Genomic DNA, 27,999 nt, shown 5'->3' with positions numbered 1-27,999 from the left:
CTTTTCGTTTTCAAGTGATTTAAGTGATTTCAGCAAGTAAATGGACTAACGTAAAATAGCCTAACATGAATTGAAATCACAGTTTTTCAAATAGCCACGGAGGATTAGGATTAAAATAGAAACATTCTACAAAATTGTAGTTTTTCATTTCTTGACACAGCAAATTAGAAGTTAAAAAGTTAAAATTCATCCAGCCATGATTAGGGTTAAGAACCTTTCCCCCCAAATAGAAAGGTGAAAAGTTACACATTTATGAAAATTCGGGTTATGTGAGACAGAAGCATTCCCCTCTCATATTACCTTTTCCGCTTCTTTCCTTTCCAACTCCCTCCAGAAAACCATTCATACCTTCTCTCCGTGGTATATTAGCCCGCAGTTGATCTGCGCCGGGCATTTTGTACCGCAAATCCAGCTAAAATGGCCCATTTATTCATCTCCGACGAGGAGTTCTCTCGTCACTCCGACGACGCTGCTTTTCTGGCCGAGAAGGCCGATGTCTTCATCCAAGGTCTCCGCAGCGAGCTCGAGACCGTCAGAGCCCAAGCTGATGCTGCTTCAATCACTGCGGAGCAAACTTGTTCTCTTCTTGACCAGAAGTTCCTCTCTCTTTCAGCTGAGTTCTCTGACCTCCAGTCTCAGAATGCACAGCTTCAAACGACCCTCGAACTCAGGCTCTCCGAGCTTGCGGAAGTCAAGTCCCAAAAACACCAACTCAATTTACTTTCCGTAAGAATGCTATTTCCTTTTTTCTCTCTTTCATTCATTTCGTTTACGCACATGTAATGAATCCCTCCATTTACACCTCCTTTCGTTAATATTAAATATTTTAAGCATTGGCTTCTTTGGTGCTTACAGATTGGGAAGGATGGTGAGATAGAGAGGTTAAATACAGAGTTATCTGAACTGCATAAATCAAAAAGACAGTTAATGAAGCTTATCGAGCATAAGGACTTAGAAATTAGTGAAAAAGATTCCACTATAAAGAGTTATCTTGACAAGATTGTAAGTTCCTTTCACTACTCCGACTTCCCATCCTTGTAATGAAAGATGTGGTAATAATTACAATTTGTGCTTTCCTACTAAAAATGTTTCGTTCTGATCGTTTTGGAGGTCAATTTGTCCGAGACAGCTGCTCAAAGAGAAGCCCGTATAAGCGAGGTCGACATGGAGTTGGTGCGTTCCCGGGCTGAATTCGCTCGCCTTACACAGGTGACCACTTCCTCACTATTGTCTTTGTTAAGAAACCGATTCACTTCAGACATTTGGATTTTATAATTGATGAGCTATCTCTATGTGTGATCAAGAATTTAGAAGTTGAAAAACGAACTTCCTTCCAGGTATGGGGCTTTGTTGTCACCCTCCATCTTTCATACCCTCCTATCCAAGGGCTTAAAGCGATCCCCCTTGGGTATCATTTCAGCAGCTTCTTGGAATTATTGTCTGCTTTGATGTTTGTTTGATAGGGCAGTTTTTAAAAATTTTTAATTCGTCAAGGACTTGCTGAGCACAAAATTGATTTTTCAGGGACCTATTAGGCATTTTCGAAAGTTTAGGAATAGACGAAAGTAGACTAAACTTGTAATTTGGCCTTAATTCTGTGTTTTGATTCTTACATATTTCCTATAAAAAATCGTTCATATTTATTCCTTTATTCTAAAGAAAAAACTCCTTTATTTTGTGCAGGAGAAAGAACTGATTGAGAGGCATAACGTGTGGCTTAATGATGAATTAACTGCTAAAGTAGGCAGTGTCGTTGAGCTGCGTAGGCTTCATTCTGATACCGAGGCTGAACTGTCTGCAAAACTTAGAGATGTATGGGGCTTTACAGGAGATTACATTCCATGTATTACAAAATTTACTGTTGTCAATGCATCTGGCTGTTCACTGGTACTTCATTGATTTTAGGTTGAGAGACAGTTGGATGAATGCTCTAGCTCCTTAAAATGGAACAAGGATGGTGTGAAAGAACTTGAGATGAAGCTAGCATCTGCACAGGAGGTGTTATATGTTGTTCTATTTTGTGCTCAAGAAGTCGAAGTTCCTCCATGTTCTTTACTATTGTTGAATGCTAGCTAATTATTACTTGTCCAGGAATTGTGTTCGTCAAGAAGAATGGCTGCAGAAAATGAGGAACGTCTTTCTGCTGAAATATCTACAGTAAGTAGTTTTCTAGAACATTTTGTTTGACGTTATTTATTTACTTATTTGAAATGGAAACTAGCATTGTTATTGAAATAATGAAATGAAACTAATGCTCAAAGTACACAATAGGAAAGTACACAATAGAAGACTGTTGTAATTTCTATGTTTATATATACATATTATTGTTCAGATATTTATCATTTATGGCTTTTATTCTTTCCTCTTTTGTAAAAGGTCTTTCTCCTATATACGAAGACCAACATTATATATATTTAATAATAAGGAAAAAACAATTTAACTCTCAAATTTAAGTTGGTATTAGAGCCCATTGAGTCAAATAGGTATTTGGTCCAATAAAAAAAATGAGATCCGACCAAGATTGGTGAACCCAAGAGAGACACCAACTTGAGGAGCATGTTGAGATGTTGAGAATCCCACATTGAAAAAAACTAAGGAGACTCACACTCTTCTTTTTTTTTCCTTGATGAGAGGACTCACACTCCAACTCCACCAAAGACACTTTCCAAGGGAGGTCACTTGTATGGGTTTCGAGCCTTCTTTTTGGGATCAAGATCTTCTTTCTTTTCACTTCTTTCTTCAGCTTTCTTTTGATCCTTTTCTTTTGCTGCCGGTGGCTGGTTTGTAGTAGTATTCGGTGCATATGCCTTGTTCAAGGAAGTTTCCCACGTCCCTTTTCTTGTTGCTTTTGTGGATCATATTTCATTCATTTCTTCCACTGTTTCAGCAAATGAACTTGCTTCAGAAAGCCAACTAAAGGGTTGAAGTCTTACCTTTTCCTTGATATCCATGTGTAGGGCTCCCACAAATCTTGATATTAAACGTTGCTCACTCTTCATCGAGTTTGTTCTTGCACCCAACCGGTGGGATTCTTCAATGTAATCAGTCACTGTTTTTACCCATTGTCTAAGATTTTGATACTGATTATACAATGTTTGCTCATAGTTTGGCAGTAGAAATCGTTCTTTCATCAACTTCTTCATGTTCTCCCAGATTGAATCAGCCTCTTTACTTGCCTTTGCCGATTAACTTCCAATTGGTCCCTCCATGCCAATGCACCACCTTTTAATTTTAAAGTTACTAGATGCACCTTTTTGTGCTCGGAAGTGTTCATGTAATTGAAGAAGTTTTTTCCATGTTTCTAATCCAATCCAAGAAGGATTCAACTTTGTGCCTCCCATCTTAACTTGGCAAGTCAATCTTCATTTTGAACTCTTAAGGTTCTCTTCTCTCTTCAAAATAGCCACGTCGTCTTCATCTCCTATATCCATCAAATTCATCGCTTTGATCCTCCTCACTCGAAGAACTCCAATCTTGGAATTCTTGAATTCCTTCTTGAAAATTCATCCAAGGTTCTTGGCACTGTCTCTAGTGGCCACATCACCTTGCCTTCTTTCTTGCTGATTTTGACCCAATCTTGGCTGTCCAAAACCATGCCCTCCTCATCTTCCCCACCATTGATTGAACGCTGGACATTATGTTGAGGAGGATTCATCAAGTCCAACCTCTGAACTACAACATTCAGTGTTTCTAGGATTTTCTTTGATGAAGCTTCAACAGACAAGTGTCTTGAAGAAGTTCTTGGAGAGAGGACGGGACTATCATCTGCCACTTGTACTTGAGCGTGCCACTCCTCCACTATCAGAATGGCAGCCCGTTGGTTGGCCATTTAGTTTGAGGAATCTTGGAAGTGCTGATACCAATTTGGTATAGCACTGAGAAATCTAATTTTTAATCATTGAATCTCTCTTTGAAAATGAGAGCGGACTTCTATTTGTAGAAGAAATTAGTTATAAAATGTTTAACTAACGAACATAGTAACAATCATTTAGTTAACTCTTATGCTAGAATTTACAAAAAGGACCTTTTGGCCTTCCCTCATTGTTTGTAGTATATATCATTTTGTAACCATGTTCTCTCTTAATTTGCAATACAGATTTAAATGATCTGTACCCGAAGCACAAACTATTTAACTCAACGGCCCAAATAGTCATCGAGTATTCCTTTGATTTTATTCAGATGGTTTTCGAATATGTGACTTAAAATTTTGGAGCTTGGATGAAGCTAATTATTTGATCATTAGACCTTTGTATTTATTAACATTGGGGATGACCATAGTGGTTAATCAAGTGGCCTCGTACAAAAGGATACCATTGCTTAATTTCCTTGTCAGGTGCTTGCATCTTTGTAGAAACTTGTGAGGTCCAACATCTTACTCGTTTATTTAAATGTTCTTTTTTCTTGGGTTTTGGTTGCCTTTCTGTCCTTTCATTTTTCGTTATAAAAACTTCAATTTTCTATCAGTTTTTTACTTGTTTATTAGCTGCTAACATGTTATAGGTGGATTTGATCCATATTTTTGAATTGGCAATTGTTGTAAGATCTTGATCTAGGTACCTTCGGGCCTCTGAAAGAGAATTATATTTCCAACTGATTTCATATGGAAACATGTCAAACTAATTTTTATTATATATTTCGACATTACCGTTTTATTATATCCATATGCCCTTATATTTGCTCTCAAGAGGGAATCACTTGGAAGCTAAGAGAGTATAGCAATTCTGATATCTCATTGTTAATTGACATTGTAGGTCAATAAGCTTGTTGAACTTTACAAAGAAAGTTCTGAGGAGTGGTCTAAGAAGGCAACAGAACTTGAGGGTGTCGTAAAAGCCTTGGAGGTTAGATTCTTTATCTATCTGTTTTTGTTTTGTTTTCTTATTTTGTTGTTTGTTTCGGTTTTGTCTTTTCTTTTTTGCCTTTTAAAAGGAAACCAAATTGTTCATGTTATAGTTGGGGATGGATATATTGTCGAAATACCAGGAATTTATTTGTAGGATTGGTGATAGGTCACTGATATTTTGCTGATATGTTTTTGCTGCCCTTGTATTTCTTCCATTTTTTTCCATGAAAGCAATTGTTTGTATACACACATATGCATATATTAAATTCTTTGGGACTTTGGCTTTGCTTACTAACTTTAGGGTTAATTTTTGGAAGGGTCTTGTGTGAGTTTTGCTAAGCATTGAGGTTAGATAGAGATGTAGGAGGAGTTCCTGCTCTATACTCCTCCTCATGAAAAAAGAAGTTTTTGTGCTCTTCATTATTCTTGTGGGGTTATTTGCATGAATTGGGTTGTTTTTGTTTCATTCTTCATGATAAGCTATACTTCCATTTTTCTTACCTTTTTCACTCATCGGGAGTTCTTATTCTTCGACATTTTAGTTTCTTGTTAATAAAGGAAAAGGAAGAAAATTGCCTCCTGATCCCTCTAGGACTTCCTTGGTTATTACTTTTTTATTGCTCTCTTTATATAATCCTCTTGTACTTTGAGTTCATATTAATAAAGAAGTTTTTGTCTCCATTTCAAAAAATGGAAAAGGAAGAAAACAAACTGACTCTAAAAAAGTTACCAAATTATAATTCTTTCTGATTTTGCTTTTTTTCTTTTCCTTTTTCTTTTTCTTTTTTGAATTGCGAAGACACATTTGAACCAAATTGAGAGTGATTATAAAGAAAAGCTTGTGAAGGAAGAATCTCAAAGGAATCATTTGGAAGAGGTATGCATTTTTTAACTAAGGCTTGCATTTCTTAACTAAGGCCTCTTTCACTTTCTGTACTGAAAGCAACTGGAAGAATTCATGCAGTTATTTCCTCTCAATGATGGCTTACTGTAATATATATTTTCTTCACATGGTGCTAAAGGGCACTATTATGAACTCGTACGTTACACAAGTTGACTCCAGGTGGAGGCAATTGATTCAGATCGTGGCACCTTTGAATCAGAAATGAGATTAAATGTATAATTCAAAATTTTGAATCACAACTAGGCGATACAACATCAATAAAGCAGAACAGAAAATGAATCTAAAACTAATGATACCGACAATTTGCATAGATGAAAAAGTTGAAGAATGCAAAGAAGACAGTGAGTTACTTGTATTAAAAGGGAGTTACTTGTTTTTAAAAGATGGAAGTTAGAAAGTTAGTTAGAAGGGTATTTTGGATCTTGTACTCATTTCTCTATACATACAACATTTCTCTCCTCATTTGAGAGAGTAATCATTTTGATAAAAAGACTTTTGGTTTACACCAAGGTGGGTTATAATTAGTGTGGATGAACAGAACTATCAAAGAAGCTAGCGGCAATGATTCTATTGGATGGGTAGAAGAAGAAAATGAACCGTTCAAATAGCAAAAGAAGAAGAAAAGTCGGGAGAAAACGAAGAATGAAGATAAGAGGAATATGAGAAGTCTAGCACATGGATTGAAATATGAAAGGAACAAATTTAAAAGTAACTATAGGTAAGAATAGAAAAGAAAATTAAAAAAAGAGGAAAATGAAAAGGTGGTCTGACATATGCATTACACTTGATTGGAAAGTAATAAAGTAGAAGAAAACTGCTAAAATCTCGTTGAAACTCTATTAGCTTTTTTTTTTTTTTTGGCTAGATACATAAGTTTTCATCAAGTTGATGAAAAGAGAGTATTGCTCAGAGATACAAACTCCCGAAGGAGTAAAATAAAAGATTCTTACATAGTATCAATAAAATAACACATGACCAAAAAATGTTTTTTGGCCCAAGCAATGTAATTTTTTGGAAGATCTGTGGTGGGGGTAGATGCCCCTGCTTTATATTTCCTTGTTTTTACCATTTGTCTTTCTTTTAAAATTGTTTGGTCTTTTGGTTTGTATGGAGTGTTCTATTTTTTTTCCCATTTAAATGGAAACAAGACTTTCAATGAAAAAATAAAAGAGACTGATACTCAAATTACAGGAGAGGAAACAAAAGTATAAAAAGGCTCCAAACTTGCTAACACAAAGCTAGAATCAGTGTACAATATAGAGACAAAAGCTCTTCGGAATAAATAAAAACTAATAGGATATGTTTTGGTGGACTTTTTGATCCCCTAGACTTTGTTGCTTTATGCTTTATTATTCTCAATGTATATAACTCTTGTACTTTGAGACTTTATCATTAATAAAGAAATTTGTCTCCTTTTTTTTAAAGAAAACAAATGGAATGAACACTTAATTAAAATGAATATTCAGCCTAAAGAACCAAAATGATAAGTCTTCAACTTGAACAAACCCAAAACTAATAGAAAGGAAGCCTCCACGGCAACATCCCCTCTCCCAAAGAATGAGCCTGGAAGAAAATGAAGGGCCATCTAAAAATAATTGATGAGTGACGAAGCTTCAAAATCAAAGAAGAGATCAACTGCTTCCAACAGTTGACTAAAAGCCCAACCATCAGCTGCTACTAAAAGGACCACAATACACTAGAAGACTACAAAGATCAAGCAAAAGTCACTTCAAAGACGCTCCCAATGATCAAGAAAATACTTTGATTTTTCTCCTTTTTTTTCTTTATTCCTCTCACTTGATGACTCTTCGTCTACCAGAGTTTTAAAAACAGAATCAATAGATGTGGGCCCTGCTGCCATTTTGCAGTAGCTGTTTATCTTGGGTTCAGCAACATTTAAAGAGGGGGACTGTTCAGATGCCCGTGCAATTAATTCACTATCAACCTAATTGCTGGCCTCTGTCTTCTTCTCCGACGCCGGTGGGATGGTCGGAAAAGCTTCAGAATTTCAAAAGAATTTCTACTTCTGGGGAGAGTTGCAAAAACTGATTTCGGAACATTCAATACCGATGGAAAGGAGGAAAGATCAAAATCTTCCTCTAACAAGACATCTCTAATTCTCAAGCGATCAATAGATTTTTTAAAATCATCCAACAAAATAGGAACTTTGGAAGGTCTAGGAGGATTCAGAAATACAAAGTCACCAAAATATAGATCAATATTTACCCTCTTTAGATCTGTAATTTCAATCGTTTACGGCACAAAACCACATAAGTTTTTCTTTACTTGAATCTTGGCTTCACTACAATTTGTTAAATTCAGAGTTTTAGTGGCTATGTTAATAAGACCTCTAAAGTGATCCCCAATAACCTCAAAGGTGCTTCTACACCAAGTATCCAGAGGAAGGTTTTTGATTTGGAGCCAACCACCGTAGCCTTTTAAAAAAGTGGCTGACTGTGTTTGATGTTGTCCCATCTTTCGAATTTGAGGTGGAAACTCTCCCTAGCTTGCCATTTTCCTTCCTCATGGATGAAGTCTATAATTGATCCTTGATCAATACTAATGAGGGTGTTCTCATCAAATAGAGGATTTATTACAATTTTTGTTTGGAAAAATTCGTCCATCCTCTTATGGATCAATCTCCAGTCATCTGAAGCCAATAATTTTGATATAATCCAAAGGTTTTCAAAATTAACATTAGCAACTTCATGGTTCTTGATCAACCATTGCTTTTGTTTTGGACAGTAAGGTTGACTGGCTGCTTGTAGCTTCCTTTTTTGGCTAAAATCCTGGCTGACTTCCATTTTTCCGGACCTTGGAGCTGGGAGTTTAAAACTACCGGACTTAGCTTTACCAACATAACTTATCTTTTCTACCATTTGCAGAGAAGGCAAACTGGAGATATTACTAGAGTACCATCTAACATAGTCCATTTTTTCAACAAATTTTTCCAGCATCTTGCAAAACAACGTCCATCCTTGCTGATCTTTTCCAGAGCAAAATCTAATGCCGGAAAGATCCACTGAATATGGCCAGTGATCGCAGCTTAGCACCCATCTAAACTTTGCTTGAAACTTCAAAATTCTCAATCTTCCTCCGTTAATGTCCCCGATTTTGTGGAAATAATTCTCCATCGAAGTTTTGAGTAAATCAGATATTACTGACTGAGTCCATCTGAGTTGGCTAATGGAAATAGAATTGCTTCTGCAGGCTTCCACATCTTCAATGAAACAACTATCTTCCTCTTTTCAAATGCAGTAGTGGGATTGATCGATTTTGCAACTGACAACTTCCATGTTGTGCTTTGAGACTTGTTCGTCCTGCATTGTTTAGTGTGATTTTGGTTTTGGTTCAATTTTACTCCATGTTTTTGTTCTGTATTGGTTTGTTGCCGATGTGGTGGTTGTCCGATTTGTCTATTGTATTTATTTCTCTATTTTTTATTATATTAATGAAATATTCTATTTCCTCTTAAAAAAAAGTCACCGATTGACCCACCTAAACATTAAGTTTTTTTTTTAAAAGAAAACACATCTTTCATTGGATTAATAAAAAGAGACAAAGTCCCAAGGTACAAAAGATACATATCTAGCAAATCAGGAGGTGCACCTAGGTACCCCAACTTGGTTCTCACACCCCTTTAGCACTCTCATCATGTCCATAATCGGAGATACAAACAAAACCAAACAGACAAAATAGCCAATATCTATAGTTCAACAAGAAAGAACAACACCAAAACTAGACGGAATAAAATAAAGCCAAAAATACAAAAGACACTGCAAGAACATGAAATAGGTCAACAATGGAGAACTGGCTAATGGGTTAAAACAAATTTAATTTGATATTATTTAACACTCCTTTTCACTCATGAATTGCTTGCTCTAGTACCATCTTAAATCACCATTTGACCTAAAAGCTGAATGAGTGAAGACATGGTTAGATACCTAGATAGGAATATTAGTATGTTACTATTAAGGGATATATTCGTCATTAGATGGAAATTTTATTGCAGGATGTTGTATAAATAGTACGAGGGTGAGTGAGTGAAGGGGAGGCTGTTTTGTGGAGTAATCTAGGGCCTGGGGGAGAGCACTCAAGAGAGGAGGTTCCAAGTACCATAAACTTAGATTATATTGTTGTTTCTTTTTTAATTCTCAATATATTTTAGATCTTGATTTTTGTTAGGAAGTATCCTAACAGACATTTAATATTTTGTCATCTAACATGGTTTCTCTTGTAAATTCTTTCAAAATTTATAGGAACTCTTCCCTGTTAGCGGGTCAATTGTGGCAAGTTTTAGTTGGTTGTATGAACATTATGGATTGAGTTCTGTAGAAGATGCCTTAATAGTGGGTCTTTTCTGTTGTATTCTTTGTCAAAAGGCAAAAGAAAATTTAGATCACATGCTTTGGAGTTGTGAGTTTGTGAGTTCTGTGTGGAACCTTCTTTCAGAAATTGGGTCATGTTCTCACTCGCCAGAGGGATATTAGAGATTTTGTCATGAAGTTCCTTCTTCTTCATCTACCTTTTAGCAAGAAGAGTCGTTTCTTTTGGTTTGCTTAAGTTTGTGGGGGCGTGCTTTGTTAGGGGTTCTTAGGAGGAGAGAAATAAGAATAATGTTAGAGGTCTGGATAGGGACACTTATGATGTTTTATCCGTGGTGAGGTTTTGTATTTAGGCTTTGATTTTGAAGACCTTTTGTTATTTCTATACAAATAACATTTGTTTAGTTGGAATTCATATCTTTGGTTAAATTTTGTGGCTTAACTTTTTGTATGCCTTTGTATTTTTTCATTTTTTTCTTAGTGAAGGGCATTGTTTCTATAAAAAAATCTATGTATTTTCCTTTCTTTTGTGTTGTTGGAGCCACTTGTTTTGTGGGACAAGTTCTTTGTGGACTTTGGGATTAATTATCTGTTGGTGCTCATAATAGTTATGTACTTTTCTTTGTCAAACTTGTGATATTTTTAGATTGCACTGGCGTCTCTCTTACTCCATCGTTATTTCTTGTGATCTCTATATCTTATATGCAAATTTCTTTCTTTGTTTATTATATATTCTTGTAATCTTTAACTATTTTCTTTTCATGATCGGTAATAGGAGGCTACAAATTTGAAAGTGAAACTGGAAAAGTGTGAGGCGGAGATTGAACTTAGTAGGAAAAAGAACGAACTCACTCTTTTTCCCCTTGGCAGCTTTTCTCCAGATATGTATGTTTTACTCTCAATCTGTAATGGATCCGTTTTGTTCCGTTGTTATAATTCTTAATCTATCTGTTTTCAATTATTTATCTTTTTACTTTTTGCAATTGGCTGGCTGATGTTTGATGGGTGGGATGGGCAACATATAAATATATAAAAGAAGTTTGGTTTGGTTTGGTTAGTTTCTTCCAATCATCTTTTGAGATGGAAACAACAATTTTCATTGATGGAATGGAAAGACTATTTCTCAAATTACAAAGAGACTTGGTACAAAAGAATACTAATAGTAGGGATTAGCATGTGCACCTAACTATCCCAATTAGGTTGATATACCCATAGCATCCGCATCACATCCAAAAGTAAAATATAACAATTACAATGGAGTACCATATATCATGGTCACATGATTACATAGCTTGAATGAAAGAATTCCAATTGAGACGGATATATTTTCATGAAAAATAAAAAATATCTTGGAAAGGGAGCATAAAAAAGAAGCTTTGGCTCTATAAATCTAATAACGATCAAACCACTTAGGAGACTTGTCTTGGAAGATGCGCTGGTTCATTCCAACCAAAATTTTAACAAAACAGCTTTGACAAGAATAGTTCATAAGTGTAGGGAATGTGCTTTTAAAGGACCTATTATTTGCTGAGACACTCTCTTTAAAATAATTCAATGTTTGGAGAAGGATAATTCTTTTAGGAAATTTGTTTTAAAAGGAAAAACTATTGAAAATATTCACAAATATAGCAAAATTTTATTTTTGAGGTGAACGAAATAATATAGTGTTTAGGGGTTTGGAGAGGGAGCCTTCTGATGTTTGGTCCCTCATGTGTTTTCATGTTCGTCTTTGTGCTTCGATTTCAAGGAATATTTTTTATTATCCTATAGACATTTTTTTACATAGTTGGAATTCCTTCTTGCAGGGGGAGCGCCCTTTTTGTGGCCTTCGTTTTTTTTCTTATACCCCTGTGCTCTTTCTTTTTTTCTCAACAATAATAGTTGCTTTTTAATCAAAAGAAAATGCTTTGTGATGGGTTGGAGATGGTTCTCCGTGGTATCTTGTTGTGGTTTGAACTGATGCCAAATTAATTTTTCTGGACCTTTTTATGCATAGTTTGATAAACCCGAAGGAAAATAGTGATGTGGTTGGTGGGAATCACAACTTCGACCCCAGGGTTCCTGTTGGTGTTTCTGGGACAGCATTAGCTGCTTCGCTTTTGCGTGATGGTTGGAGTGTAAGTATTTAGTTTTGACTGTTGGTATTTGGTTTCATATACAATCTCAATCTATGATTTCGTTGATCAATTAAACATATGTGATGCCAGCGATATTTTTTGTTTAATTGGAAGTTATTTGTTTCTTTCCTACTAGTTAGCCAAAATGTATGCCAAGTACCAAGAAACTGTGGATGCTTTGCGGCATGAGCAGATGGGAAGGAAAGATGCCGAGGCAGTTCTGCAGAAGGTATGCTTACACATGCAATTTATTTGATTTTTTCATATGCATAGTTAAAAGAAAAAATCTTTGCTTATTTTAGATAGATGTGGGAGTTCTTTTGAAAATTTAATTATTTAATTACTTTTCCTTTTTTGTTTCGTTAACCTTCATGGTAGAAAATTGTGAATGGTGTGACTCCATGAAAAGGCCACACTCGAATGAGATAACAAAGACAGTGATCTCACGGGAAAAAAGAGTCACAAATACGTAAAAGAACTAAGACAGTGATCTGGACAGCACTGTAACCAAGCTTTTTAATGTTGGAAGGACACCACGAAAATTTGCATATATATTTATACAAGGTTCATTCCAACCGATATTAGGTGTAAATCAGAATATCTTAATGCTGAATTTGTTAAAAGTGTTTCAATGTTGAATGATGGGATTTATCCTTGAGGCCCCTAAAATTTCAAGATATGGTCATCACTATAAAACCCAAATAAAGCAGTGACAACCAAATAAAAGCTCATTGATGGCTTTGCCAGAAAAATAAAGCAAATACAGCAAGCAAAAATAACCCAAAATGGAACAAATTTGCTCTTTGAATGATACTCCAATCACCACTACAACGGTAGCTTTGGGAAGAAGCGCCAAGTAATCAGGACAACTCATATGGATATATTCGTAGGGAGTTGAAAAGCCAACTACAACTTTTACAAAATTGATAATTCAACCAACAACCATAAAATCGAAGTTGTAGGAGGGAAACAAATCAACTATAGATCAAATGGAGAAACACGACACCATATATGAAGGCCGCCAAGAACAAAAGAGAGGACAATCAAAACCAGAAAAGTCCAGCCTCCAAATTTGCCAACTTTGTAACAAAGCAACCTTATAATCTGAAAGTAGCAGGAAGCAGTTCTTCAAACAATCAACAATCAGCAATCTAATAAAGAGACTAACTTGTAGAAGTTTATGCAAGCATCTCCATAGAAAATTCCTTGACAGTCTTTTTTTTTTTTTGGGAATCGAAGACAACTTTTTTATTAATAATAGAAACTCAAAGTCAAGAGAGATATACAGTGAGTGAAATAAAGAAGCCTAAAGAGCAAAAAGCAGGCTGGATCAGGAGGTGCCTCTGAAAGATCTTTAAGACCAAATTAAAACTTATAAATAATCCCAAAAAACAGTCCACCAAGTTTTTGAATGGAATGCCTCTGAAAGATCTTTTTTTGAAACAGTTCATGCTGAAGGATTTCCCATGTGTAGCCTTAATTTTGAGATTGTAATTTTGAGCCTCCCATATAGTTTCTTGCTGTTTTTTCTGGTCCCATATTGTTTTGTGGATCATTATATCAAGCTGGATGTAATTATTATTGTATCTTTGTTGGATTATGTTTCTACTTGGGATATGATGCTTGTCGCTATGGGGGTGTCAACTTAGTTGAGATGCCCGGGTGCATCTCCTGATCCCTCTAGGACTAACTTCTTTATTGCTCTCTTTGTATAAATATCTTGTACTTTGAGTTCATCATATTAATAAAGTGGTTTTGTCTCTGTTTGAAAAAAAAATCTTTTTTTTGAAACGGAAACAAGATATACAAATACTTGATGAAATGAAAAGAGACTATTGCTCGAATTACAAAGAGATTTGGTAAATACGAATGTTATTACTTGGGATTAGTAGGCGCACCCGTTATACAAGTAATTATGTAGCTCGAATGAAAACATTCAAATTGAGACAGATATCTTGTGGTGAGCAATCCGAGTATATCTTTGAAAGCGAGCACCAAGAAGGAGATTTGACTCGATTTCAATTCTCCTCTTGTAATTGATGTAAAGCATTAAACTTTGGAACTTGGATGTATTTTGTTTACTTGCTTAATTCTTTTTGGATAAGGTGAGGTTGCCAAGTGTCACGGTCATACTTGTCCAAGGCCTGTTGCTCATGGTTGCATGCCTGGTCCCACCTCATTCTACTATTGCTTTCATCACATTTTAGTTTCTTTATATTTTCATTGTAAGCGCCAGCTCGCACTTTGGCATATGCAAGCCTATTACATCTCTTTTTGTTTAGAATTTACCATATGCGGGTAAGACTTGTCATCATACCTTCATACCTTCATACCCACAAGTTATAAGATATAAAGTTGTTGTTGTCTCTTGTTGTTTGTAGCCTTATAATGACATTTCTTTTCTCAAACATGCTTTCAAACTTTTGCTAAAATCTTTTCCTCTAAAATCGTTTTCTAAAACCTTTTCTCAAGAACGAGGATGGAGGTTGTGAAATACACCCATTGTGCCATCGGCTATTTGGGTTTGGATCGGCTGACTTGTTCTCGAGCGGGAACAAGTCCTGCATGGTCGCCTTGAGATGCTTACGAAGTGGTGATCGTGATACTAAGGGGTGTCAATCTAGTTGAGATGTTTGGGTCACCTGACTCACCTCTTAATCCACTAGTCTAGTATTGTACTTTGTACCTTGAGACTTTGTCTCTTTTCGTTATTTCAATGAAATGTGTCTCCTTTTCAAAAAGGAAAAAAATAAAGAAGCTTTGACTCTAGCAATCTCAAAACGATCAAACCACATAAGCAACTTTGCGAGATGCTCTGGATCTTCCAAAGCAAATTTTTGATGAAACAGTTTTGACTGGATTAATCCACAACAGTATTGAATGTGCTTATAAAGGGCCTTTTATGAGCTAAGACACATTCTTCATTATTCAAAGAGAACGCCCTTCATTCAGTTCAAATATAGTGAGTGAGTAAGGGGGAAGTCCCATAATCATGAAATTCTCCCTGATTTTTTGAGTAGGTTTGGAAAGAAAGGAAGGCTGAGTCGCTGAAGTCAGGCATTGCTTTGCAATAAAAAAAATATGCTGGCATTCTTCATTATTCATCAAACACGGGAAAATTGAGGGCAAGTGATTTTGTTGTTTTTTAGCTGAAAAAAAGACTAATGATTTTGTTGTTTTTTGGTGGAAAAAAACCCTTTGTCCCAATGTACAACAGTTATTTTTGGGGGCATATTCTGAAAAAGAAACCGCGTCTATTATGGGAAAACATGGTCAAAGCACTGCTTGCAGATTTGTTGTTTGAGAGGTATCAATGAACATTTCATGACAAGGAGATGAGGTGGTTAGACCGTTTTGAGTCGGCACCCCATAGCTTGGTGTTCCCTGAATAAAGATTTGAAGCTTATAGATTAGATTAATTGGGGTTTCTATTTTTCCAGATTGTTAGTTTTTTCTTGTAGTTGTTTGTACCTTGGCTGTATCTTTGCATTTCTTTTCTTCCTCTCGGTTTATTATTGTATCATAGTTCCCTCGGGTCTTGGGGTAGGGGTGGATTTGGCCCTTTTTGATGATTGAACTATTGATGCTAGTTTCTTGGTGGACATGATGAGGATGTAGAGGTTGTTAGCTTAGTTAATATGTCCGAGTGCGTCTGGTGATCCTTAGTCTCTTTATATGTATGCTGTTTGTATAATTCTCATGTACTTTGAGCATTAGTCTTGTTTTATTAATAAAATTTGAGACTCTATCTCTTTTAAGAAAAAAAAGAAGTAAAGAAAAAAGAAAAAGACCATTTTGATAGGAGGACAAAATTTTGATAACCTTGTTTCAACTGAGTTGTCTGGACTCCTTCGTAAGAAAAAATGATATATTGGAAACTGAAGGATACCCGAAATCGGATTTACAATCACTTCAAATGTCTGAATTCACAATCACTTCAAATGTGTGTTGGATAAAGTAAGAAATTTGCTGGCTTCCAAATCTTCCACGAAGAAAAACCCAGAATAAAACCAAATGCAGAAATAAGTCTTGTCAACTTTGCAACTTTCAATTTCTATATCGAAACACCACTAATGAGATTTGTAAAAAAGATGAGCAGATCAGAGGAAAAAAGAAACCCTGGGAGTAGAACCAAAAGGGACATGGGGGAGGTCAATGGTTGCTGCTGGGAAAACAATCGGATTCTGGAGTGGAGAGCAAAAAGAAAGAGGAGAGAGGAGAGAGGAGAGAGCGAACTTTTAATGGCTGAGGTGGACTGAAATTGTTTAATGTTGGGAAACATTATATGAGCCATATGAGTTGCCTATGGACGAAATGTAAGGACTGGGCCAAAAAAAGTACAGGAGGGATCAGTCCTCCATACTTTAGTATCATCCCAATGAAGACAAGTAACAAAAGCAAGAGAAGATAATAGTTTCCTCTAGGTTTGATTCCGATGACCTTTTGCGACTATTCTATCGGTCTATCTAGTATAGTTGGAGCCTCTTTCTTTAGTAGGGTTCCGTTCTTTTATGGGCTTTTTCTTATTTTTATTTTTTTAATTTTAATTTACATTATGTGTATTTTTCAATTTTTTGTTTCTATAAAAAGAGAAAAAGAAGAAGAGAAGAATTCAGCCTTGAGAAATTTTCTAAGATTCAGAAGCCACATCCCTGTAGAAAATAATGAAACCATTCCCATTGATTGCTAGAAGCTGCTCGATTTTCAAAGAATAGTCACTATCCCAAATTGAATTCCGTATAATTTTCTTTTTCTCAACAGTAAACAAGCCTCTATTATTAATAATTTAATAAAGAGAGACAAAAGCTCATTGTACAAGAGGATTATGGAATGAACAAAAAGAGAGACGAATCAACAGATGGATCAGGCATAAGAATAAATGAAAATAAAAAACCATAAATGACTATACCTCCTTCAAACAAAGATAAAGAAATTACATCCCTATTATTCAATTTATGACCTTCCTTTCTTGTTTTTTTATATGTTTGTCATTAGAAACTTTGAATGATTTGTCTGAGTTTTTTACTTTTTATATTTTATATTTTTTATTTGTTTGTTTGGTTAAAATCACGTTGAATGATGAAAACTTATTGTTCTCAGATGCTGGACATTAAGTAATGTTTTCTTAAAAATTCTGAAAGGTTTTGTTTTGGCCTTCGTTTAATTGGTTATTCTACTCACTACTCACTCTTGAAAGTTCAAATTTTGTTCCCACAGGTGCTATATGAACTTGAAGATAAAGCAGAAGTCATTTTAGAGGAAAGAGGTACACATCTAAGAGGATTTTTAATCATGATGTACTGGCAAGTTGTATATTTTTGTTGATTTCCACATTTTATTTGTCCTTATTAATCATGCTCCGATCTTTTCTGTTTGTGTTTGTTCAACATTTTGAAATTACTTGTCTTTTGTTTTTGTTTTCTTTCTCCCTATTCTTTGCCCCCTTTTTTCTTTTCATTCATTATTAATCACATTTGAATGAGAGAGATTTTGAGGATATGTATGGATGGTTAGGAAAAACTTAAATGAATGGAAAGTTACTATCTATATCTACAAGATGCATCTTTCTTTTCTTTGTAGTTCAATCATAGAAACTCTAAAGTTAAATGTGCTTTACTTGGAACAATTGTACATTGGGTAACCTTATGGGGATTTTCCTAGGAAGCATGTACGTGAGGAGAAAACATGCTGAAAGAACGCTTTGTTGGTGTATGGGGATAGTCTTAACTCTTAAGCAATGATGACATAGCCAGACAATAGGGGGTGTAGAAGAAGGACGGGGCAATTGGGTGCTAAATCTAAATTCCAAGTTTGGTTTTGAATCTTTTGAACCATGGGCTTGGGGCGTTACATATAATACGAGAGTGGAACCTCTCACAATAAGATATGGTTTGGGGATGAACCAAGCATAAGCAGTTGACATGTAACATCCTTTGTTTAGGAGGGACATGAATGAATCATTGTCATATTCAAATGAGATGGATCTTGAGGATATGATAACTAAGTAAGAGGTTATAGGTTCAATCCATGGTTACCACCTACCAAGGAATTAATTTCCTACGAGTTTCCTTGAACCCAAATGTTGTAGGTCGGGTAGGTTCTCCCGTGAAATTAGTTGAGGTGTGCATAAGCTGACCCGAACACCCATGAATATAAAATAAAAAAAGTTTAAAAGAATTGAAAGTTATTTACTATTGTTATTTTTTTTCGAAAAGGAAACCGATCTATTTATTGAAGTAATGAAATGAGACTAATGCTCAAGGTACGATAATGCGATACAAAAAGCGAGTGAGAAATCTGGGGATCAGGAGATGCACCTGTGAATCTCACTTTTAGCATCCTCATTATGTCCATAAAAAATGAAATAAAATTTCCAACATCAAAGGCAAACAAAAAAAAAGCAGTCCAAAATAGTATCAATACAAACAAATACAATAATTTGGTGGGGAAGATTAAAGCATCCTAATTTAAACATGAGCCTTGGATAGAATAGATTTCTAAAGTAGTGGGATCCAATGAAAATGGTGTACATTGTTCTACATTGTACAATAATAGTAATGGGATCAGCCGGTGCACCCGGACATCTCAACTAGATTGACATGCCTATAGCACCTTCATTGTATCCAAAGATAATCTAGAACAAAGAAAGAAACTCATAATGTCAAAGGACAAAAAGCAATATCACCCATACAAGGCCAAAAATGTCTATCTAGCCTAGTAAAAAATTGAAGCACTAAGCCCAATACATAGAAAACGACAATAGTAAAGCCAAACATCCTGCTGAAAGAAAGAGTGCCAATTTAAGCTTATATCCTGCATCGAATAACCATCAAACTCTTTAGATAGGGAGCACCAAGAGGAAGAAAGGGGGTGGCTGTTGGAAGACTAATTTATCACTAGGCCAACTAATGCCTTGTTCAAAAGATAACATTGAACTTTATCATCATTTCAAAACCTCAAGTTTATGTAGCATCTAATTTGGATGTCTGCTCATCTACCTCTAGGTTCTTGCTGGGAATCTAGTGTGGATATATTTGTCCTTGTTTTGTTGGTATGGTATTTGACTTGATATTGTCCATTTCGATTTTGGATTACTTATCCCATTCTTTTGCAGCGGAACATGAGAGAATGATTGAGTCATATTCCCTGCTAAACCAAAAATTGCAAAATTCTATATCTGAACAGGAAATCCTGGAGAAAACTCTCCAAGAATTGAAGGTATGTTTGTGTTAGCAGTGACTTGTCCCCGGTATTTTATTTATTGAGCTTATATGTTTGTTTTGCAGGCTGATTTGAAGAGACATGAGCGTGATTACTTGTTAATTCATAGAGAAAACATCGACCTTTCAAGACAGGTAATTGGAAATAACATTCTTCTTCTATAACTTTTTGATTGATAAGTCTTGTTTCGTTTTCAAAAAAAGAAAAAAAAAAGAGTGCATAAAGGTTACTACTCATGCGTTTGTATTTATATATGCATTGTATCATCTTGTATTAAGTCATGGTATTCTTATGATGGTAAGGTCCACTAATTTGTCAAGACTAGTAACCTATGAAGTATGTCATTTTGTAAAAATTTTGTGCACCCTCGTGGCGAAGACACATATCTGAGTACATTTTTTTAACAGTATATGCTTAAAAAGCATGTTTGGTGTATATTTATATTTTGTTTTGGGTAGAAAGTCGAGCCTACAATTTTTTTTGTCTGCACTGGAATGGATTTCATATATTTGACTACTTGGGAATATGGGATGTATGGTTTTTGTAATGTAGAACTTTTCTTGGAGAAAGGTAAACAACAAATTGAGGAAATAATCTAATTTTATTTACAGAGGCCGTGGTCTTTTATAGTGAAACCAATATACCAAGCACGTTGTGATCCTCACCAACTAACCCAAAAGATGGTCTAACTGAAATGATTTGACAAATAACAATAATCTAAACTCCCTTTACAATACCTCAACATCAATTCCTCCATCCTAAAAGAAACCGATTGTTAGTTTACACAGACAGTAAAACCATTGGTGCGAGGAGTAAGTATGGCTTTGCAGCGATGGTCATCAATGTGGTCCTTGTATTTGGAATTGTCAGTAGTCAAGTGTTGAAGAACTTCGACATGAATCCTCTAAACACAATCCACTAGAAGATTGGCCTTGAGTTGAGGTCAACATCAGAAGGTAGATTAGTGAGATTGAAGGTTAAACGAGGAGGATGACAATAAACTAACTCAAAGGGACACTTTGTTGCCGAACGATTGTGCTTATTGTTGTTGGCAAACTCAGCTTGAGGTAGAGCAAGGGTCCACTTTCTTGGTTGATCACTACTTAGACAACAAAGGTGACTTCTCAAAGTTTTGTTAGCGACCTCGGTGTAGGCCATCCTCATTTGAGGATGACTGGTTAAGCTAAGTTTAGTTAGAATTACGTCTCTTCCATAGAGTTCTCTAGAAAAAACTCATAAGCTTCAAATCTTTATCCGAGACAATACTCTTAGGAATTTTAAGAAGACATATAATCTTTTCAAAAAACAGATGAGCAATGTTTCAAGCATTCAATGTTTTTTTTCCACGCAACAAAATGTACCAACTTACTAAATTGGTCAACAATAACGAAGATAGAATTCTAGCCATGTTCAGTTCTAGGTAATTCAAGAACAATATTTGTTGGGCTTACTTGATGTTGTTTAGCTCGAATACATACATCTTGAGATAAGGTATACACATCCATTTTAGAGAAAAGATGAGGTAATAAATGTTTCATATATTGAAAATTGGGGTGACCTGAACGAAAATGCCACAACATACAATCTTGTTTAGAAGTAATAAAATAGGAAGATAAAAGCTAGTCCTAGAAATGCTACTAGAAGAGGCGCTATCATTAAGGAGGTAGAGTCCCCTACTATGTCGGGCAATGTCAATCATCTCCCAATCTCAAGTCTAGGTAAGAATGTTGCTTTCCAGTTTAACTCATGAGTTTCCTTGCTTCTAGATAGCAGAATTATAAGAAATTTTGGGCACATACAAAATATTATGTAAGGAGAGTCCTGCAGAAGGGGAAATCTTCCCTTTCCCAGCAATAGGGGCCAAGGAGCCATCTGCAACTCCGATTGTTTTGTTACCAGCATGGAACATGGACACAAAATATTCAGAGGAACCAGTCAAATGATCTTTGGTGTAAGAATCCAGAATCCAGGGGTTATTCCAATCAACACTGATAAGACCGAAGGATTGAGGTATACCTGATTGGACAATGGCACCTAGAGTAGTGGGATTGAGATTGGTTTGGTTTCCATGTGGATTAGGTGGTTGAGAAGGTCCAATAGACTCACTCACATATGCTCGCCCTGTGCTCTTTTTGTCGTTGGGAGAGTGTTTCTTACCTCTTGGTGGACAACCATGTAACTTCCAACATTGCTCTTTGGTATGCCATTGTTTCTTGCAATTATCCTAGACAAGAACTTGTTTTCCATTGTTATTTTTCTTGCCACTGGTACAGGATCTCACACTACAAGCAGTAGAGTCAATAGTAGTAGTTGTCGAAATATTCATAGCACTTGTACGATCCTCCTCAAGACGGATCAGAACAAAAGTCTATCAGGGAGGGAATCGGTCTCTGATCCATATGCCTGTGAACTACATCGAACTTAGGGTTAAGACTAGCAAGAAACTCATAAGTTCTGTCAATCTCTTCAATTCTAGGGCACTGCACACCATCACTAGGACTACTCCAGACTAGTTCTCTGTATAGGTTCATTTCCTACCAGATAAGAGAGCTTGTTGAAAAAGGGATGCGACATCCATGGTTCCCTGCTTGCATTCATGAACCTGTTTCTATAGCGTGTATAAGCGAGAGACATTCTGATGTTTGGAATATAGTTTCTAGGTTGTGTCCCAAATATCCTTAGCAATTGCAGCATACAGTAAGGGTTTGATCTGTGGTCCATACTATTGATCAATGTGGATTGAAGAAGAGAGTGCTATTCCTTCCAAAACCGTTCCTGTGGGTCTCTTGGTGGAGGACGAGGTATTTCCCTTGTCAAAAAACCAAATTTATGCCATCCTTCAAGGACCATTTTCACTAAAAGAGACCATGAGAAAATAGTTATTACCGTTTGAATTTTCCCCTGGAAAATATCCTGTAGACTGTACCACTGTATTAGTCACATTAGAAGAGGTTAAAGTGGGAGATGAGATTATCGGATTCTCATAATACATTGGTAAGGTTATATGAAGGCTATGATTGGGAGTGTTGGATGTCGTCCCTGAGGTAGTGTCAATTGTTCCAGCTATACCTGAAGGAGAAGCTTGCACGCTAGGGTTGGAATGTGCCGAAGATTCACCAACCTCAAATGTTGAGTGAATTTGCAGATTCCCAACCTTGGGATGATAACTAGGGTTTCCAGCAAAATATGTGGGTAGAAGTGCATATAGATTTGATTGTAGAAGCGATATTTGCTGGACAAAATTAGGTGGCAATACATGGAGCGACACGTGGAGGACATTACAAACCACAAATGAAGACAAGGTTGGCAAAGAAGGATTGGTCGGCGGGATCTGAACCGAATGGGCTGGTACGAAGGTCTTTGATGACGGTGCGTGGTGCTCTGGTGGAGGTGTGTGGAGGTAAGGATGACGGAAATGGTGATAGAATCGCGTTGGCCGACGTTGTCTGAAGGCGGCAAAACCACTCATGCGCATGGCTGCGTTGATCCGAGCATCAACGGCGGCGGTGATGGCGATGTTGATACTAATGATTGTCTCCTTTGTTTTGTTTCAGCAGGGGCTAAGAGAGGAAAAAGCTCATAATACAAGAGTGTTATACATTGATCAAAGAAAGAGAGAGAGTTAGATCAACAGGCGCTCGAGCATCTCAACTAGGTTGACACCCCCTTAGTGCCCTCATCATATCCATAGTGCGGATAAAAAATTATCATTTCTCTAGGCTGATAGTAGCCGATGCAAAGCCCAAATACAAAGCGAAGATAAAAGTAGTCGGCCCATACAAAACATAAAAAAAAATAAGACCATATATACCTTAGAAAAGCGGTCCTCGTTTATGCTAGGACCTTTTGAAGGAAAAGCCATACTCTGTTTTCCAGCAATAGAAACAGAGTGTGATTCTTTCAGAGAAAACTTGACTTTATTTGCATTACTTGAGCCTGGCTTTGGGAGATTGGATGTCTGTGATCCTAAATGAGCAGAATCAGATTGAAGTGTTGACTGCCATGAAGTGTAGTTGTAATTCATCAAAAAATCCTTATCTTATTATTGAAGGAGAACCAACCTTGCCTTGAATCTCTTGAGAAGATGTGAATAAAAGATTGTACTCCAGAGGTAATTCGAGCAACACACCTTAGAAACCAACCTGATGGAGTTCGAAATTTGGACAGTCGTGTTATTCTAGTTCTGTCTTTTCCAGTTTTCCTGAAGAACTTCCAATCTGGTTCTTTAACTAGAGCCGCGAGTGAACCAACAAACCATTCGAGTTGGGTCTTGGATAAACTGAGGATTCTTTTGGAAATCTACATCTTCAATGTGGAACATCCCCTTTTTGAACCATATGCAGTAGTAGGGATCGACAATTTTGCAGCTTTTCACTTCCATTTCCATGTATGTTTAAGTTGCCTGGAGCTCGCTGAGGAAGGTAGTGGCTGTGGCCAGAGTAAGGGGGAAGAAGAGGAGAGAGGAGAGGGAGGGGGAGAGAGGAGAGAGAAGAGAGAAAACTTACCTCATATGATGAAGTGTTGTTTGAAGGGGTTTTTATTTTATTTCTTAATTTTTAATTTTTTTATTGTCCTTGAGATTGTCCCAGTACCATCACTAACCACGGTTTTGTTTAAACTTTTAGGTTACAATTCTTCTAAAGGAATGTCGAGATGTGCAACTTCGCTGTGGTTATGAAGGAAATGATGTTCCCGAGAATCTTTCAATACCTACACCCTTTGAGATCAATATGGAATCTGATGCCGATAGAGTTATTTCTGAATATCTTGTATGTCTGAGGCTGAATATTTCCCAACGTTAAAATAATTAATATTAGTGGTGCACAATTATTAATATCTTTTCTGGTAAATAATTTAAGCAGTTAACCTTCAAGGACATAAATGGATTAGTTGAGCAGAATGTCCAGCTTAGAAGCCTTGTACGTAAACTTTCTGTGCAGCTTCAAGATACAGAGCTTGATTTCAAGGTTAGTCACAATTTTCTTTTGTCATGATTACTTTCTTCCTGTAAAGTGTTATTGCAAGAATTTGAATGTTGTGGAAACTTAGGAGAAATTGGAGGCTGAACTGAAAAGGAAAACTCAAGAAGCTGCTTCTAGAGTGGAAGCAGTGTTACAAAAAGTTGAAGAGCAGGGGCAGATGATTGAGTCCCTTCACGCTTCCGTGAGTTTGTCCTGAATTTTACTTCTTAGTTGGTCCTGTCAATTGCTGCTATTTTTCTTGATTTATTTCTTATCAAGTGCTTTTTAGGATCTCAAAATCCTCGAATATAAATTTGCCTGTACTTAAGTGTGTGGGAATTATCAAGTCTTGGGATTCATGGCCAGTGTCGTGGGTCAATTAGTAACTTTATGCCTGACATGTCATATAGTAATTTTCATATTAGTTAGTAACTTGTCTTCTTAACTTTTTAGATGTTGCAAACTTGCAAGTTTATGTTGCACTAAATTGAGAATGTTTTGAGGACACTATTGATTTGCATTAGATTTTTATGCTTTTTCTGATTGGTTGAGCTGGAATTTATAATATTTTTTAATACGAGGATAAAATATTACCAACCAACCATTTGTTGTTAACTTTATATCAACCTAAGTTTTTGTTCTGATATTTTTTGTTTTCAGCTTTTCTCGAATTAGCTGTTTCCTTATTTTGAGCATTATCCCGTGTCCAAAAAAGAGAGTGGCCCTTAAAATATTTTTTGAAAAGCAAACCCTTCTCTTTATTGATACTAATAAGCTCAAAGTACAAAAGGTTTATATAGAGGGCAAAACAAAAAGAGACCATGGGATTAATACTATAGGTGCACCTGGACAAGTCAACTAGGTTGACACTCTGTTAGCACTCTCATCCTATCCAAACAAATATACAACCTAAGATACGAAGTAAAAAGCTTTCTAAAGTACATCAGAGCAGGGACTGAAAAGCCATTAAAATAAAATAATATAAGCAACAAAAAGGCAGCACAAATGAGAGGTTAAAAGCCTGTGAAAGCAAAGATAAAAGTCCTTCAGTGATGGCTTCAACAATGTGATTCATGAAGGAAGTGGCTACTAATGGTCTGGGCAAATGAAGGCCTGCCAATTAAGATTAAACTTGGATGGAGAAAGCTTCAAAATCTTTGTGGTACACCAAACTGCTGCATTCCTGTTAGCTATTCCAACGGTCTAACCAAAGGCCTCCTTATTACGAAAAAATTCTTTAGTTTCATTCAAATTGAAGTGTGCCAAAACAGCCTTTGATAAGTTTGCCCAGATTATTCTCAGGTAAAAAATATGTGACTTGGCCCTGAGATTTTCTTGTGCTCATAGAATCCCAAGATTAGAATTTCAATATCTCGGAAGTCGGAAAGACTTGGTTGCTTACCCTTGATCATTGATTAATTCTGAAATCCCAAGATTAGACTTCCAGAAGTCTTTGAAATTTCCTTATTGATTACCTCTGAAGTAGCGAAGCAGTTTGCCAAAGATTTGACCTAATATCTTTCTGAAGTATCCAAAGCCCAAATGCAAGAATCGTCTCTAGACTCCACTTCTTTCCTGAATAATCGAAGTAGCTGCCCAAAATCTTGGATTTCAAGTTCTTTCAACAAATCATTTTTAAAGTAAAAAGCCCAACATGGAGTTCAATGATTCTACGAACTCCATCTTGCTTTTTCATCACACATGATTAAAATACCACCAGATTTCCAAGACCCACCTTATATTCCAAGAAATAATTTTCGTAGCTGAAGATTATGAGTAATCAACATTCAACACACCTTCAAATGTTGATAGGAAACCCCTAAGTCCAGGTCACAATCTTCAATGATAGAGGGAACTTTACTTTGTGTTCACACGAACGAGGGATCAGCCAAAAAAACTTCTTTCTTCGGTTCTGAATGGAGCTTTTTTCCTCTGAGTGATTAAATAACTCTACAATGTCTGTACCAAATTTAGCATCATAAGAGATCCCCACTGTATTTGTGTTCAAGGCATTGAAATCAAAATGATTGCTACTTACACTTGCAGTAGACTCATCATCCAAATCTTCATGATTCATGGAAACTTCTGAGAGAACTTGGCTAGGAGTTTACTTGATAAATTGCTGGTCTGAATTTGGGAAGGAGAAAAATGACTGAGAATAGGCTTGAGAGGGCCGAAACCTTGAAGAAACTAACCCAAATTTCTTTAAACCCAGGGATGGGATTTGCACCAAGACACATCTTTCTTCTAAAATGTCCGGATTAATGTAGCAAACTTGGCATTATGGAGACCTGCTGTTTTTTTTTTTTTTGCATCCACTTGGTATTCTCTGTCCAAGCTATGTTACTGAACTAAAAACTAAAGTAGTTAATTTCTTCTTTTTTTCATTCTAGATATGGGAAAGGTTCCACCGTGAAGTGTTTATATATATATATATATATATATATATATTTTTTTTTTCTTTTTAGTTATTCTGAAATTCATCTATTTATGAATTTTTTATGCTTTTTCCTCATCAGAAAAATCTTTGTGCTTTGTGATCAATGTAGGTCGCCATGTACAAAAGGCTATATGAAGAGGAGCATAAGCGTAATTTGCCTCTTTCCCTGTCTGCTGGAGTTGCTCTAGGTTTGTTTTTATATACTTGTTAATGCTATTCGAGGTTGTATGCTTTTAAGCCTAGAAAACCCAAAATTTTGTCGGATGGTAATCAACCGCATAACAATGAATTGTTTAGGATGATGCTCTAATTGGATCTGTTGAATTTCCGTTTCTTTTGTATTATTATTTTATTTTGTCTATTCCTGATTTGTTGGTCTTTCTCTATATTAGAAGACCTTGTATTTTGATCAATAATGTAGAGGAATAGTATTACACTATTCTTACGTCCCTTTTTTAAGTTGGTATCAGATCAATTTATTTGTGAAAACCCTAAAAAACCTAACTTTCTGAAAAATCTAAAAACCCTAAATCCCTTACAGCCAGCTTCTGCCACCATCATGTACGTCTGTTGCCTCTCCACAGCTCGTCGGACCGCTACCAGACCGTGCCAGAAATTATTTTTTCTTCCGTTTTCTTGCTGTAAGGTGGTGGGTTCTTGTGGTTTCTTATAAGTCACCTCCAGTTGCTCCTTTCTGTGCGTCTGTCGTTGATTCCGTCGCCGTCAGCCGCTACTTACCACTACTGGTCGTTTTTGACCACTCTGCCTTTTCAAATCTGTCTTCTTTTTAAGATATGATTTTCAGATCTGTTAGAATCTTTTTGAACCTAACCCTTGCCACGCCAACTTTTTCCGTTGCCACTGAAACCCTAGTCGTGAAATTATCGGTGCATCCTACTTCCTGTTAGAGTTGTGTTGGCATCAGTAATCAAAGCATTTTTTTGCCTACTAACGTGGTTTTTTTGGGAGTTATTGTGACTTAAAGTTCACCTTAGTATGGAACAAGTTAATCAAACACTACAACTGCTACGACCTAATACCTCATCTGGTAATGTTTGTGTTTCCTTGGCACAAATAGGTAACTACCCTCACACCTTTTCTTGTAATAATTCATCTCTGTGGATAATTGATTCGGAGCCTTAGATCACATGATTAATTTATCTCAGAAGCGAGTAAATTGAATCCTTT

At 36.2% G+C, this 27,999-nt stretch overlaps 1 protein-coding gene across 3 annotated transcripts in view; it reads left to right on the top strand.

Annotated features, from left to right (window-relative positions):
• Positions 1-237: 237 nt before the first annotated feature.
• LOC103489776 (nuclear-pore anchor-like) overlaps positions 238-27,999 on the top strand; it is a 66,388-nt gene continuing 38,626 nt past the window's right edge. For 2 of the 3 annotated variants that reach the window (XM_051085568.1, XM_051085540.1), the window contains exons 1-18: positions 239-726; positions 856-1,002; positions 1,111-1,209; positions 1,684-1,812; positions 1,906-1,998; positions 2,092-2,157; positions 4,752-4,841; positions 5,643-5,720; positions 10,848-10,957; positions 12,069-12,189; positions 12,326-12,418; positions 17,407-17,455; positions 19,304-19,407; positions 19,476-19,544; positions 24,036-24,179; positions 24,273-24,377; positions 24,460-24,573; positions 26,921-26,999. In XM_051085568.1, the coding sequence (XP_050941525.1) occupies positions 418-726; positions 856-1,002; positions 1,111-1,209; positions 1,684-1,812; positions 1,906-1,998; positions 2,092-2,157; positions 4,752-4,841; positions 5,643-5,720; positions 10,848-10,957; positions 12,069-12,189; positions 12,326-12,418; positions 17,407-17,455; positions 19,304-19,407; positions 19,476-19,544; positions 24,036-24,179; positions 24,273-24,377; positions 24,460-24,573; positions 26,921-26,999 (1,999 nt within the window). In that variant the 5' untranslated portion in view covers positions 239-417. Of the gene's footprint in view, positions 727-855; positions 1,003-1,110; positions 1,210-1,683; positions 1,813-1,905; positions 1,999-2,091; positions 2,158-4,751; positions 4,842-5,642; positions 5,721-10,847; positions 10,958-12,068; positions 12,190-12,325; positions 12,419-17,406; positions 17,456-19,303; positions 19,408-19,475; positions 19,545-24,035; positions 24,180-24,272; positions 24,378-24,459; positions 24,574-26,920; positions 27,000-27,999 lie in introns of all 3 variants that reach the window. The other variant, XM_051085592.1, reaches the window with a different exon arrangement.

This window comes from Cucumis melo, chromosome 1, assembly GCF_025177605.1.
Source record: "Cucumis melo cultivar AY chromosome 1, USDA_Cmelo_AY_1.0, whole genome shotgun sequence".
Lineage (NCBI taxonomy): Eukaryota > Viridiplantae > Streptophyta > Magnoliopsida > Cucurbitales > Cucurbitaceae > Cucumis > Cucumis melo.
Note: the sequence above shows the minus strand (reverse complement) of the source record. Positions and strands in the feature narration are given on the sequence as shown.